The sequence below is a fragment of the Hypomesus nipponensis genome, chromosome 1, assembly GCF_054491055.1.
Source record: "Hypomesus nipponensis isolate SF chromosome 1, ASM5449105v1, whole genome shotgun sequence".
NCBI classification, from domain to species: Eukaryota; Metazoa; Chordata; class Actinopteri; order Osmeriformes; family Osmeridae; genus Hypomesus; species Hypomesus nipponensis.
Genome location: NC_140361.1, coordinates 15,916,656 through 15,930,686, shown reverse-complemented (window position 1 = coordinate 15,930,686; position 14,031 = coordinate 15,916,656). Strand labels below are relative to the sequence as shown.

The following is a 14,031-nucleotide window of genomic DNA, read 5'->3' as shown; positions in this document are numbered from 1 at the left end:
TCCATTTCCTTTTCATGTCATGGCTGACATGTTTAATGACATATTTCTGCAAAAACAATGTTTTTAGTTGCTCTTCTAAGGGCAGATTAAGGAAACAGTTCCTCTGGACATCTGATTGGTCACCGTTGAGGTTTCTTTGCAAGATCTGCACTGTAAAGAGTCATCTGCCTGCTCCTCCATGATACACACACAGTTTTCACAGACATAATGAACTTGCATATGGTTTCTAACATCCCCAAAGGTCTTGTGAAGCAAGTAATTAGATGGAATTATAGGATCATGACTAATGAAATTTACCAATTGACCAATGTCTTCTGTAGCCTTGTCAGTAAGTCCATGTTTTAATTTTAAGGCTAGAAGCAGTAGGCCTACTTGCTCCTTTGTTTGTTGTGAAGATCTGTTCTGCTGATATCCCTCCACATCAGGCTGGACTGGACCTGGATCTGATTCATGATCAGATTCCAATATATTTGCTGATCCAATCGCTGTTCTAGAAGCAACTGCTCCAATGGAATCGTCATGTGCCTATCCAAAAGCATAGATATAAAATTTCAGAAAATTATGCATGGATAAACACTTTAGATTTTCTCTTTACTGTGTCAAATCTTTATCTTGGGGAAGAGGAGGGGTAAAAGCAGGGAGCCATATTCAGCAAGTGAGGGGTTGTGGAGAGCGACAGTTGTGTTGTAAACTAGTATGAATATTATTGATATGAAAGCCATCCTGTCTGTTATATTTTAAATTAATTTTTTAACTCACCTTTTGAGGTACTGTGAATTCCTGTTGGCTGGTACTGCCTTGGTCTGGTTCTTGTTCTTCAGCTTTGTTTCTGCAAAGCGAGTGAAAAATTATTATTATGCCAGACAATAATAATAAAAAATATAACTGCAAGCAGTAATGGCGGATTCCTCCAAACACTGCGAACCATTGAAAAATGTTTATTTTTGACAAATTGTAACTGTATAGAAAAATGTATGCTGCAGAATTACCAATGGCATACCAAATCTGAAATGCAATACCATCAAGATCCACAAGGGCCTTTATTTCAAGCCAGTAAGTGAAGGAAGGGGGCTTGGTGAGCTTATCCATTCCAGAAAGCCTTGTATCTTTATGCATTAAGGCGTGGCCTGTAGCGCCACCTATGGGTAATGGTGGACCATTTGTGGTGTGGTAGTTACTCTTGGCCTATACTATTAATGTTTCAGGATTTTAAAAACTTTTTACCATTGCATATAAAATCGGAAATGCAATACCAACAGGATCCACATGGGCTTTGGGTAAAGTGTGGTAGTTACTCTTGGCCTGTACTGTCAATGTGTCAGGATTTGGAGACCTTTTTACTATTGCATACAAAGTAGGAAATGCAATGACACCAAGGTCCTCAAGGGCCTATGCTGATATTCAAGGAATGAGTGGGGGCTTGGTCAGCCCACACAGTCCTGATATGTTGCGTGTGTGTCTTGCCAAGCCCGCGCGTGTCAAGGGAAGAATGAGTGTCTGAGAATTTGGAGCATGCGCGGGGAGGAGCAGGGGACACATTTCATTGTAAATTTCCCTAGAAATTAGCCAAGCATGCATGTTTCAAAGATTCACCAAAAATCGACCTTTCATCTTAGAGTCAACTTTTTCTCAGATTTGTGTACTAAACATTCTCAAGAGTCTTCATATGAACTTGTTTGACTGGCTTACGTGTAAAGCATTGCGAACCATTGAAAAATGTATATTCTTGACAAATTGTAACTGTATAGAAAAATCAATGCTGCAGAATTTCCAATGGGATACCAAATCTGAAATGCAATAACATCAACATCCACAAGGGCCTTTATTTCAAGCCAAGAAGTGAAGCGCTTTAATCTTCACAAGAAGTGAAGTGCTTTGTGCTTTAGGGCGTGGCCTGTAGCGACACCTATTGGTAATGGTGGGCCATTTGTGGTGTGGTAGTTACTCTTGGCCTATACTATCAATGTTTCAGGATGTTTTTAACTTTTTACCATTGCATACAAAATCGGAAATGCAATACCAACAAGATCCACATGGGCTTTTGTTAAAGTGTTGTTGTTACTCTTGGCCTTTACTATCAATGTTTCAGGATTTGGATAACTTTTTACCATGGCAAACAAAATCTGAAATGCAATACCATCAAGATCCACATGGCCTTTGCAAAAGACCAAGGAACACTCTCCTGAAATGTTGCGTGTGCGTCTTGCCAAGCCCGCGCGTGTGTCAAGGGAAGACCTATGGGTAATAGTGGGCCATTTGTGTTGTGGTAGTTACTCTTGGTCTATACTATCAATGTTTCAGGATTTTTATAACTTTTTACCATTGTATACAAAATCGGAAAAGCAATACCAACAAGATCCACATGGGCTTTTTGTTAAAGTGTTTCTTTGCCTATACTATCTATGTTTCAGGATTTTGAGACCTTTTTACCATTGCATACAAAATCGGAAATGCAATACCATCAAGAGCCACATGGGCCTTTTTTTCAAGCCAATAAGTGAAGGGAGGGGGCTTGGTGAGCCTATCCATTCCAGAAAGCCTTGTATATTTGTGCTTTTTGGCGTGGCCTGTAGCGCCACCTATGGGTAATGGTGGGCCATTTGTGGTGTGGTAGTTACTCTTGGTCTATACTATCAATGTTTCAGGATTTTTATAACTTTTTACCATTGCATACAAAATCGGAAATGCAATACCAACAAGATCCACATGGGCTTTTGTTAAAGTGTTTCTCGGCCTACACTATCAATGTTTCAGGATTTGAGACCTTTTTACCATTGCATACAAAATCGGAAATGCAATACCATCAAGAGCCACATGGGCCTTTGCTAAAGACCAAGGAATGAGTGGGGGCTTGGTCAGCCCACACTCTCCTGAAATGTTGCGTGTGCGTCTTGGCCGCGCGTGTGTCAAGGGAAGGCTGAGTGTGTGTGAGATTTTGGAGCACGCGCGGGGAGGAGCAAGGGAGACATTCATTGGAAATTTGCCTAGAAATTAGCCAAGCAAGCATGTTTCAAATATTCACCAAAAATCGACCTTTCATCTTACAGTCAACTTTTTCACAGATTTGTGTTATGAACATTCTCAAGAGTTTTCGTATGAACTTGTGATTGAATCAGAGTATCAGTTTTTGAATGGCTGATGTGTAAAGCATAATTTTAGCGTTAGCGATAAGTTCAATTTGCTTTATATCAATCATTTTTTGAGATATGAATTTGCCTTTGCACATGGTAACATGTTGTAGTGTCTTCCTCCGATCTACCAAGTTTAGTGTTGATATCTCAAAGATTTGCTGAGACATGACTTCACATCCTGTTTTGCGGCTTTTCTGATGAATTTGATTGGCTGTACCGGACAGACGGTTATGAGGATCAAAATTCCTTTGATAACTTTTGTGAGGCTTGGTCTGAAGATCATCTCTGGTGATTTTGAAGAAGATATGACAAAAATTGTAGGAGGAGTAGGCTTTCAAAGGTTTTTGATAAAACCGGAAATGGCGGGAAATCTATATAACCGGAAATTAACGCCATGGTGTGCGTTGAACTCGGCTTGATCCAGGGAATCCAATGGTACCTCATTTTTGAAAATGAGTCATACGGTTCAAAAGTTGCGTGTGTAAACACAAGTCCAACTTTGACCCATTGGTGGCGCTAGAGTGGTCTAATGGGAGACATGAAACTTGGTGTAGGTATAGAAGAAACTGTCCTTAATGAGTGTGCCAAATTTCACAAAAAGTTGTCGATGGGGTCTAGGGGCTGCCATTGACTCCCATGGTACAAGAATTACAAATAATAAAACCACCAATAACAATAGGTTTCCTCCTTACGGAGGAATCCTAAATATATATAGGTAGTGTAAGGGGCCACATTATAGTACACTCTAAATCTCCAACGTTAGGGGCCCCATTATCGTCCACAACCGTTTCTTCCGTTAATTTCTTAAAGATATGCAGCAGCAACGATAGAAAGTAACTCATCGATATGTACACATCTTATATTGCTGTACACCAAATTACAGCTTCTTACTTTGAGATTTGAGTATGTAAATACGCTCTCAAACCGTATGTGTAGCATCTGCCTTCTGCAGCGTCAAACTGACATTTCTCCATTGAAAGTGGTTGGGTGGACGATAATGGGACCCCCTGGCTAACTGCTAATGTTTAGGAAAGTAACATTTCTAGGCATATCCTGATTGGATTTCAAAACCGGAAAGTTATAATAAAGGTATGTATCTATATATTTAAGTACAATGCTGTGACAAAACGTTTTTAATTTGTATTATAACAATTTTGGTAACATTTCTAACGAGCGTCGAGAGCTAGGTGGACGATAATGGGACTCCTTACTACCTAGCTAGCTAACTAGATACTGACAGTTAATCGCATAGCTAAGACTGTTTAGGAACATACATTTTTACTGGCTAGGCGAGACACTACATTATGAAAAACATCTTTGTTTTAGAGGCCGAAATTGGTCATGGAGTCATGTTAACTGTATTTGGTTTCTGTGACCGCAGATTTGTACCGCGCGTGCACGGTTGCCTGCCCTCAGATTCGCGCCAATGAAGTTTTGCAGTCAGTGCCCTCATTCAACCACAAAACTGTGAGCAGTTTACAAATTACTTAACGCTAGTTTACCACGAAATCGACATACACATTTACTTTTTTCATGTGTGCTGCACACACATTCATTGAGCTATTTCCTTCCACGAGCAATATAACTTGGAGGTTTAACACTAGCTGTGTTAAGTTAGCTAGTTAACGCTACTGTATAGCTATGTAACTACGTCAGAAAGTTGAGTAACGTTTAAGTTAAAAACAGGTCAAACTTGGCACGTTAAGTATCTTATCTCCATGTCCATAGAGTTCTTCTCGGAATATTTACTTCAGGGTCCAGTAAATATTTTTTATACAGGATACCACTGTGATTTGGCACTCCCTGGCGCTTCATTTCTTCTGGAACTCATACAACCAACGGTTTTTTTATTTTACAGTATGGGTCGGCGCAAGATAACGAAGCACTTGACGAAGTGCTTCGTTGACTCTGGGCCAATCATATGTAGCGATTTCCAACTTCAAACTGAAGATCTTAGATCCTTGCTTCAACTGACAACTCAAACATAACGGTCGTTTCTAGGTTAGTTTTTGCGTATACCGGGAAGTTAACATTAAATAATGTTTGCCTGGGTTGAGTGGACTGAAGACACGGATAAGGGGAAGCACAGCATCATGCTGTAACCAACATCAGGGGATTCGATTTGGATAAATGGATGGATGGACTGATATCTCAAAAAGAAGTATTTGCTTATGAGTGGCGGGAGGGCAAAACTGCTCCAAAAGGTGGATGGCCAGTCTATCAGGCAATTGTGAAAAAAATTGCAGGTAAGTTTTTTTAGTTAATCAATCATAACATGTTCAGGTTATTGAAGATTATATGCGTTTGCCCCAATAACGTTAGTGTTGTTAACTTTATCTCCTACTTTAAAAGGCCACGGTTAACGTTAGCTAACTGTTAGATCTTTGCTAACTGTGATGTAGCTAACGTTAGCTACATCACAGTTAGCAAAGATCTAACAGTTAGCTAACAGATAGACTAACACCAAGACAGCCAAAGAAAGAATCTTGATGAGCTATAAAATCTTTGTCATTACAATTGTTTAACCCTTGTGCGGTGTTCACATTTTAGTAACTCAGCCAGTGTTCGTGGGTCTGGTGGACCCGCTGCATTTTGGGGGTTTTAATTCCTCACAATCAAATATTTTAAGTTAAAATACTCAACAGATGTTTACTTCATCCCAATTACAAGCAATATAAACAGCATATATTGTTAAAAATTGCGCTTTACTTTTGTTAGATTACATGAATGAATTAAAGTGCTACTCGTTTTTTGTTTGTAACATGTAAAAAAAGAAAGAAATCAGTTATAATCAAATTCAGAATGGAAAAACAGTCAACAAATCTACAAATGAAGGAGGTTTTTCATAACTATAGATTTGTATTTAGGCAATTTGAATTTCCTTAGAAATGTAACCCATTCAAGTCAGTTTACACAACACAAGCCGAACTCTCATTCCTTGATTTTTTCCTCCATCAGGCTTCCCTGTGTAGACTTGTAAGTTTCAAGCATATGAGGAAGTGGCATCACAGGTAGCAGAGATCTTTATACCATAATTTGCAGGTTTAGATATACTGCCTAAAGGGGCAGCGGCCCCTATATGGCATCAGCTACACATCAATTGTGACATTAGGCCCAGGGTCGTAAAACAGGGGGAGGCAGTGACCCACTTGTCTCACACTGTCTTGATGGCAGCTAGCTTGTCTCTCTGCCATCGAGCTGGTCTGTCGTTTCGGTTATCCAATCGGATAATCCTGGAAATTATGTGGAAGTTTTCCTGAGACGTTGCACGGAAAAGTTATCTGCCAGTTTCTGCATCCCACAGGGATTCAGTGGATTCCCATTTGGACCTGAAAAGTCCAGCAAGGATAAGAACCCCAAAGTAGACATGTCAATGGGGTTGGTCCATCTCTTTCTACCTTTCTCCAAAAACATGCCCTCTTTCTAAATGAGTGCAATCCAGAATCATTTTCTGGATGGAATCTAGGATGAAAAGCTCAAAAGAAGACTTGATGTCCTGCACATGAGTAGGCACCATGTGTTGTTACTCATGTGTTAGCCCTGGATGCATCCTTATCACATTGGCAGCCATGCGTTGTGGCTCATTTCATGGGCTAGAAGGCCATTCAATTTCATCATATTTTGACATCCATATTTCTTCACTTGCTATCTAACGGGCTTGTTCTGGTCGTGGTGCTGGCTGCTGATGGGGTGGTCCTTGAGCTGACTAATGACCGGTTGGTCCTGGGGCTCGTCTTCGTTTTGGAACTAGCTTATGCTCAATCTCATCCTCTTCTTCAAAGTCACTGTCCGACTCTGAATTTGCAGAAATTACTCTACATCATCATCAAAAGCTTCTCTCTCTTCCAAAATCAATTGCATGGCCCTCTGAGCAGAGACTCTTTTGGCCATCTTGATCAGTTGTGATAACTAATCACACTGGCAAAGCTATATTTATATTATCCCACCCCCAATTTGCAGATGGGATAGAGTATGAGGAAATAAAGATTGGTTCCCGCAAGACAGTAAAATGTGAGAGCAGACAGGTGTCGGTGCTTGAATCTGTCAACAATTTTGCAACATTGTGCGGGAACGGCAGGGGCAGAACTACAAAACTCTCTCTCTCTTTCACACACACACACACACACACACACACACACACACACACACACACACACACACACTCTAACAACAGGCCCAGAAAGGAGGACAGAGTGAATGTACACAATTTCCACACTCTTATCAGCCCTGGGTCCAGTGGACCCGAACATTCCGTATGTAATATAAATGTGTAGGGGGGGTGTACAGTGTGTGGTCATTTAAAATGTGTTCTGATATGTGTTCTTCACAGAAAATGAGCCAAGGCCAATGAGTCTCAGTTTGAAAAAATAATTAATCATATGATTTTTCTTTTGATAAAAACTGAAAACGGGTCCCACAGACCCGAACACCACACAAGGGTTAATGGTGGTGATTACCTTTATACGGCAGAACGCCATGCTACTTTGGAGCGAATGATCCGGGAGTTTGTTGAGCCACAAAAGTTGGCACCCAAGAGGGCAGCGAAACCGAACTCCCGATATGCCTCAGAAGAAGATGAGGATGCGCCACAAAAAAAGGTAATTACATGTAATCATCATTTTGCATGTAATGCACTACACTTGAGCACAAAGATGGTTACAGTTAGTTGGGTTGGAGTTATTTTGAAGACATGGCTATACACTAGTTGTCTGGTCTGGTCTGGGAAGGACCACCCCACAAATATAAGAACAACTTTTTTACAACATGACATCAGCTATATCAGAGGTTATCAATTTATCAGAGGTAATTTAAATTTACATTAAGGCCAAGTTATGACGCCTATTTTTATGTGTGGCTGTTTTGTTTTCGATGTATGATCTTTGTCAAAAAATAAAGGCATGAATAAAGATAGAAAAAAAGACAAACGTCCTCCTGTTCGTGGGACACTTCCGCCCCACACTTTGTGAACTACTAAGCCATATCATCAAGATGCTTAACACACAGATAGACTAACACCAGTTAGTATGCTAGTCAATTATGGGCTGTGTCAATTGTACTGTTGTGTTAATGACAATATCTATTTTATTGTGTTTTAGGTACAATCTTCCATGGATGCACAATTATGGGAGACCAGAAAGTTCGAGCAACTGCAGAGGTCAAATCAGGAATTAAGGCAGGAAAATGAACAACTTCGAAAAGAGAATCACAAATTAAAAAACATGGTCATTCATAGTAAGTGTCAAAATGATGAAAAATGTTTTTTTTTATAAAAACACTAATAATGGATGGTCTCTGAAATGTGTGGATCTAGATTTTTTTGTTTTGTTCTGAAAGTGTTTGTTTTTCCCTCCCAGCCATCCCTCACATGTCTGAAATGCTGACCTCCTGGACCCAGAGGACCCCAAATGAAGTGAGTAAATTAATTTGTTTGTAATTTAGCTCAACATGTAAAATTATGTCCAGTTTTTTAACTGCATTCTGTGTGTTATTTCATAGATAAAATTGTCATTTTAGGCCAATAAAGTCAGTAAAGGGGCAGCTGTGGCCTACTGGTTAGGGCTTCGGGCTTGTAACCGAAGGGTTGCCGGTTTGATTCCTGACCAGTAGGAAAAATGTGGGCGGGGAAGTGATAGAGCACTGTTCTCCCATGGCCACATCCATGGCTGAAGTGCCCTTGAGCAAGGCACTTAACCCCTCACTGCTCCCCGAACGCCACTGTAGCAGCTCACTACTTCGGGATTAGTGTGTGTTCTCTGTGTGCTGAGTGTGTTTCACTAATTCACAGATTGGGATAAATGCTGAGTCCAAATTTCCCTCACAGGATCAAACGTAATTGCATATTATCTCTTCTTTGTGTGTTAGTGTGTAGCTTAATAGTTACATTTTCAATTTCCACACCTGGGCAACAGGTAAACACAGCAGCAGGCATCTCAGTGGCAGCTATGGTAGGTGGTCAAACTTGATTTTGATAGATTATTCTTTTGAAACTAATCTTTCCACTGATTTCATAATCAGTGTACTACTTTTCTGTACCCAATAGATTAACATTTATGCAGATTTTTGCAGGCACAGATACATACCTGAGTCAGGCAAAGTGTTTTGGATTAACAAAAAATGCATTCTGTGTGTTATTTCCTAAATAAAATAAAGACATTGTGTGTTAGTGTGTAGTTTAATAGTTACATTTTCAATTTAGAGACCTGGGCAACAAGAAAACACAGCAGCAGGCATCTCAGTGCCAGCTATGGTAGGGGGTCAATTTCTTTGTTTTTGATTATTATTTTGAAACTAATCTGGACTACTTTTCAATCCCCAAAAGATTAACATTTATGCAGATTTTTGCAGGCACAGGACATACCTGAGTCAGACAAGGCAGTCAAGTCAGCAACGTGTTTTTAGATTCATGTTATTTAATGGTTCTTTTACGATTCATTTTGGATTAATTGATGTCCATACATCTCTCAAGTAAATTCTTAAGCTATTGTTAACCACAACTTGATGCCTTAGTATTTTAATGTTGATACTGAAATTAAGGGATAGTCCTGCATTTCTTCTATGCCCACAGAGGAAATTAATATATACCTAATTTATAAACACTTTTCAGATACCTGAATAGAGCCAGCCTTCTGAGCCAGCGCAAGTAAGTAGTAGCTTGTAGCATTCCACAAATTCACTCATTGGGCACTTTATGTACACCTAGCGAAAACTAATTGTAGTACACCACTTCTGCATAAACCTTAGCTTCAGGAATGTTAGAATATCCAGTATTTGTTAAAAACTAGTTTTAAAAGATGTTAATTCAACTGTGCGGTAATTTTGGATGCTCCAGTTTGTGGTGCTGTTGGATTAACACGTTTATTTTACTTTGACCACCCCGTTTCAGTCAATGAAAGGGATATATTGCTGGACTTGTGTATTACACTGCATTAATTTTTGCTAGTACCTTATAAAGTGGCCGGTGAGTGTACATACACAAAACAGTATGCCCATAATAATAATGCAGCAAAAACTTCTGTCAGTACACTTTTATGCAGTGCACTGTGTGCTTGCTTGTAAGGTGTGTACATTTCAACCAGGGATGGAAATTAGCACCTGCCACCAGCCAAATGTGGGTGATAGAGAAAGTGTCAGTTTTTCATTGAGACCTGAGATTAAATAAACTACTCTGGTAGTACCCCTCCTTGAGTCACCACCTTACCGTGGTGGAGGGGTTTGCGTGTCTTAGTGATCCTGGAAGCTATGTTGTCGGGGGCTTTATGCCCCTGGTAGGGTCACCCAAGGCAAACAAGTTCCAGGTGAAAGACCAGACAAAGTGTGGCTCAAAAAACCAACCATGAAGAAAAACATTAATGATTCTCATATGCCCCTGCCCGGAAGCGGGTCACTGGCTCCCCCCCCCCCTCTAAATCTGAGGCCATGGTAATCGACCGGAAAAGTGTGGAGTGCCATCTCCGGGTCGGGGAGGAGATCCTGAACCAAGCAGAGGAGTTCAAGAATCTCGGGGTCTTGTTCACGAGTGAGGGAAGAATGGAGCCTGAGGTCGACAGGCGGATCGGTGCGGCGTCCACAGTGATGCGGGCTCTGCATCGGTCCGTTGTGGTGAAGGAGGAGCTGAGTTGAAAGGCGAAGCTTTATTTACCAGTCTATCTACGTTCCTACCCTCACCTATGGTCACGAACTATGGGTAGTGACCGAAAGAACGAGATTGCGAATACAAGCGGCCGAAATGAGCTTTCTATGCAGGGTGTCCGGGCTCTCCCTTAGAGATAGGGTGAGAAGCTCGGTCATCCGGGAGGGGCTCAGAGTAGAACCGCTGCTCCTCGGCGTCGAGAAGAGCCAGCTGAAGTGGCTCGGGCATCTGATTAGGATGCCTCCTGGACGCCTCCCTGGAGAGGTGTTCCGGGCACGTCCCACTGGGAAGAGGCTCCGGGGAAGACCCAGGACACGCTGGAGGGACTTTGTCTCTCAGCTGGCCTGGGAACGCCTCGGGTTCCCCTAGGAAGAGCTGGTGGAAGTGGCCGGGGAGAGGGAAGTCTGGGCCTCCCTGCTTAGGTCGCTGCCCCCGCGACCCGATCCCCGGACAAGCAGTAGATGATGGATGGATGGACTCTGGTAGTATTAATTTTCACATGCAGTTACACTTTGTCGGTTAAAAACAAGAAAGTGGCTGGTAAAAACATTGAGGACATGGTGGACAACATTTTTTATTTCCATCCCTGATTTCAACATAATAGTGTTGTCTCATATCGAACATCATATCAGTGCACTTAACGGAAATGACGATTGGAACATTTAAATGTAACTTTATTACTGTCCCTATTCAACAGACATGGTCGATTTATTAATTTTGACTGAGTTAGTGTTTATTTCCACTTAGGTTGAAATTGGGAAGAACACGCATGTACTATGCAACAAAAATGCCTTGAAGGCAGCAGTCCATGCATCAACTGCAACAGCTATGGTCCGGACTCTGCTGCTAGGGGTGTTTCCAGTGGATGTCCTCCTTCAAAGTAACCTTAAAGGTATTGTTTCCTTTGTTCATATAGGCTTCATATAGGCTGCATTAATAACATAAAATGTATTTATCTCACAAGAAGAAGGGTGGGGGAGGGGTTAGGCTTAGACCTTCACCAAGGCCATATGCTGTTTAGTGCAGTATTGAGGTCCTTGAAAATTGGCCTGTAGTTGTTACGTAATCCTGCACACAGACAAACAAATAACTACACCAAAAACGACCCTAATTAAATCCGAGAAATATTCTGTACTGTTTATACTTTGTTTTAGGTGGAAAATCCAGTAGGGGTAAGACTGATCTGCAGCGGGAAGCACTGGACTCCAACACCATCAATGTTATTTTTGGTGAGATGGCAATTGATTTACTTAACATTCTGTCAGGTGGTGATAATGTTACAATGTGAAATGTGATGTTAACACAGTTACAGCAGTTGCTAACTATGCTGAAACACTGATCACATCTAATGGCTGAACCTAAACAAAGTGTTTATGCTTCTACCCCCAGACGCAGTGTTGAATAAATTTCCACAGGCCACCAAGGGACAACTGGGGACAGCTGTAAACTCAAAAATAGCTGAGCTCAGATTGAAAATGAAAATTTAAAATTCCCAGCGTCACAGGGAAACCGCGGGGGGTAGGGAGAGGGTGGGTGAGTGAAGCCAGGGGGGTCGTGGTCGTCTCCGGGGCAGGGTTAAGGTCCATAGTAGAGATGTCATCTGCCGCGTGGACGGTCGGGTTGATGGAGACTGTGGCGGGGGCGGGTGGTTGTAGGGTGGTGGGTTGGACCTGAGGGAGAGAAAGGGTGGGGGATGGAGGGGGAAAGGGCGGTAGAAGGGGGTGGGGCCAGTATGGATGGGGGGGTGGAGGCGGAAGGAGCGGCGGCAGAGGAAGACGCGGCGGGGGGAGCCGCGGGTGAGCCTACTCCGTTGGGGCAGCGTTCTCCTGTTGGTCCTCCGGGGCCTGGATCGGGTCCACAAAGGAGAGGGCCCGGCGAAAGGTGGTAGAAGGGGTGGTGGGTTGGCCAGGGGGTTTGGCCGTAGACACCGGGAAGGCCCAGGGGACAGTGGGGTCGGAGGGGAACACCTGTCCTGGTAGGAGGGTCTCCACGTACCTCAATGTTTTTTGAGGTACGGGCCGGGTGATGCCGTCCCGTAAGACGGCTGTCACCTGGTAGCGGTGAAAGGCGATCTTCAGGACCCTGTTGATTAGCTTCCCAGCCTCCTAAATCGCCAGGCCATGGGCTTGGAACGCCTGCGTCCTGGAGACGTTGTGGAGTTCCCTGGTTGACGGCAGAGGGGTCCACTGTTGTAGCTGCGAGACCGCTGCTCTGTCCAGTCCGGGAAGTGTGGTGGGCGGGACGGGCAGAGTGTTAAGTCTGAGGGTACTCGTCACTGAGCTAAGCGGAATGGAGCAGTGTACGGGCATCTACCAGGGACAACACAGGGACTCAACACACCGAGACAGGGGCTAGGCCCCTCCAGGAACCCATCGGGAACCCAGGCCGGGTGTCCAGTGGTACGCATGCCACCAGACCCCAGGAGTGGTAGAACACTCAGAGAGATAGAAGGAACCAGAGGTCGGGCACATGGATGGACAGACTCCGTATCCACCCAGGCACGTTAGTATAACAGGGTCAAAGCTCAGGTGTGTGGGGAAAGTGAGTAAAGGAGTTTGTAATTACCGCGGAGCAAGAGGCGCGGGCGGGCAACCCAGGTCACTGCAGTGAACCGGCACACGATGAATGGAGGGGAGCAGGCTTAAAGGGCCCGTGTAGGGGAGCGTATATGAGGCCACGCGCTTGCCCTGAGGATAAATGGAGGGGAGTAGGCTTAAAGGGCCCGTGCAGCGGAGCGCGTATGAATGCCCCGCGCTCCCCCTGGGTGCCAGTGGTTAAAAGAATGTACATTGTCCAGGACAGTGTGGAAGGAAGCGGCTTGGAGGATGGAGATAACAAGATTATTGGCCGCCAGGAAACAGTTCAGGAGGGTGATGTTATCCCTCTCCTGCCGCGGTTGACCCGGGTCCCCATTTATAAGGGGAACCAAAATGGAGGCCCGAGGGAAGGTAGCCCGCGCCTGACGCAGCATCAGATCCGCCTCAGGGTGTGAGTAGGCGGGGGGGTGAGCCGAGGTTGTTGAGGCCAAAGCACAAGATAATGCACTTGACCTGCGTGTTGGGAGCCACAACACTGTTAATGATCCCAGTGGCGTGTTTCATTTTAGCCCTGGGGTAGCAGTCCACTTGAACCTCACCGGATGGGACGGCGGGGAGGCGGTTCAAGTTGGAGTCCCCGAGGATGACGATCGGGCGGGTGGGGGTGATAGGTCGGCCCTTCTTCAAGCCGTGGACATGGCAAGTGAAGAGGGGGAGCGGACGCGCCTCTGCA

At 43.6% G+C, this 14,031-nt stretch overlaps 1 protein-coding gene across 3 annotated transcripts; it reads left to right on the top strand.

Annotated features, from left to right (window-relative positions):
- Positions 1-3,840: 3,840 nt before the first annotated feature.
- Positions 3,841-12,286, top strand: LOC146302805 (uncharacterized). Of its 3 annotated transcripts, XM_084697272.1 has the most exons (12): positions 3,841-4,220; positions 4,513-4,598; positions 4,990-5,377; positions 7,602-7,729; positions 8,228-8,363; positions 8,486-8,541; positions 9,041-9,076; positions 9,328-9,378; positions 9,736-11,243; positions 11,509-11,653; positions 11,916-11,990; positions 12,151-12,286. In XM_084697272.1, exons 3-9 carry the CDS (start codon positions 5,266-5,268, stop codon positions 9,745-9,747), a joined length of 531 nt encoding a protein of 176 aa, XP_084553398.1. In that variant the 5' UTR covers positions 3,841-4,220; positions 4,513-4,598; positions 4,990-5,265; the 3' UTR covers positions 9,748-11,243; positions 11,509-11,653; positions 11,916-11,990; positions 12,151-12,286. The 3 variants fall into 3 exon arrangements, with proteins under 3 accessions (XP_084553398.1, XP_084553396.1, XP_084553395.1); XM_084697270.1 differs by having other exon boundaries at positions 3,841-5,377; positions 9,736-9,771; XM_084697269.1 differs by having other exon boundaries at positions 3,841-5,377.
- Positions 12,287-14,031: the final 1,745 nt, after the last annotated feature.

Coding starts and splice junctions, on each gene's coding strand:
- LOC146302805 (XM_084697272.1), top strand. CDS start 5,266: ATGGATGGACTGATATCTCAAAAAGAAGTATTTGCTTATGAGTGGCGG. Junction 7,730..8,227: donor AGGATGCGCCACAAAAAAAG/GTAATTACATGT, acceptor ATTGTGTTTTAG/GTACAATCTTCCATGGATGC. Junction 9,077..9,327: donor GCATCTCAGTGGCAGCTATG/GTAGGTGGTCAA, acceptor TTTTCAATTTAG/AGACCTGGGCAACAAGAAAA.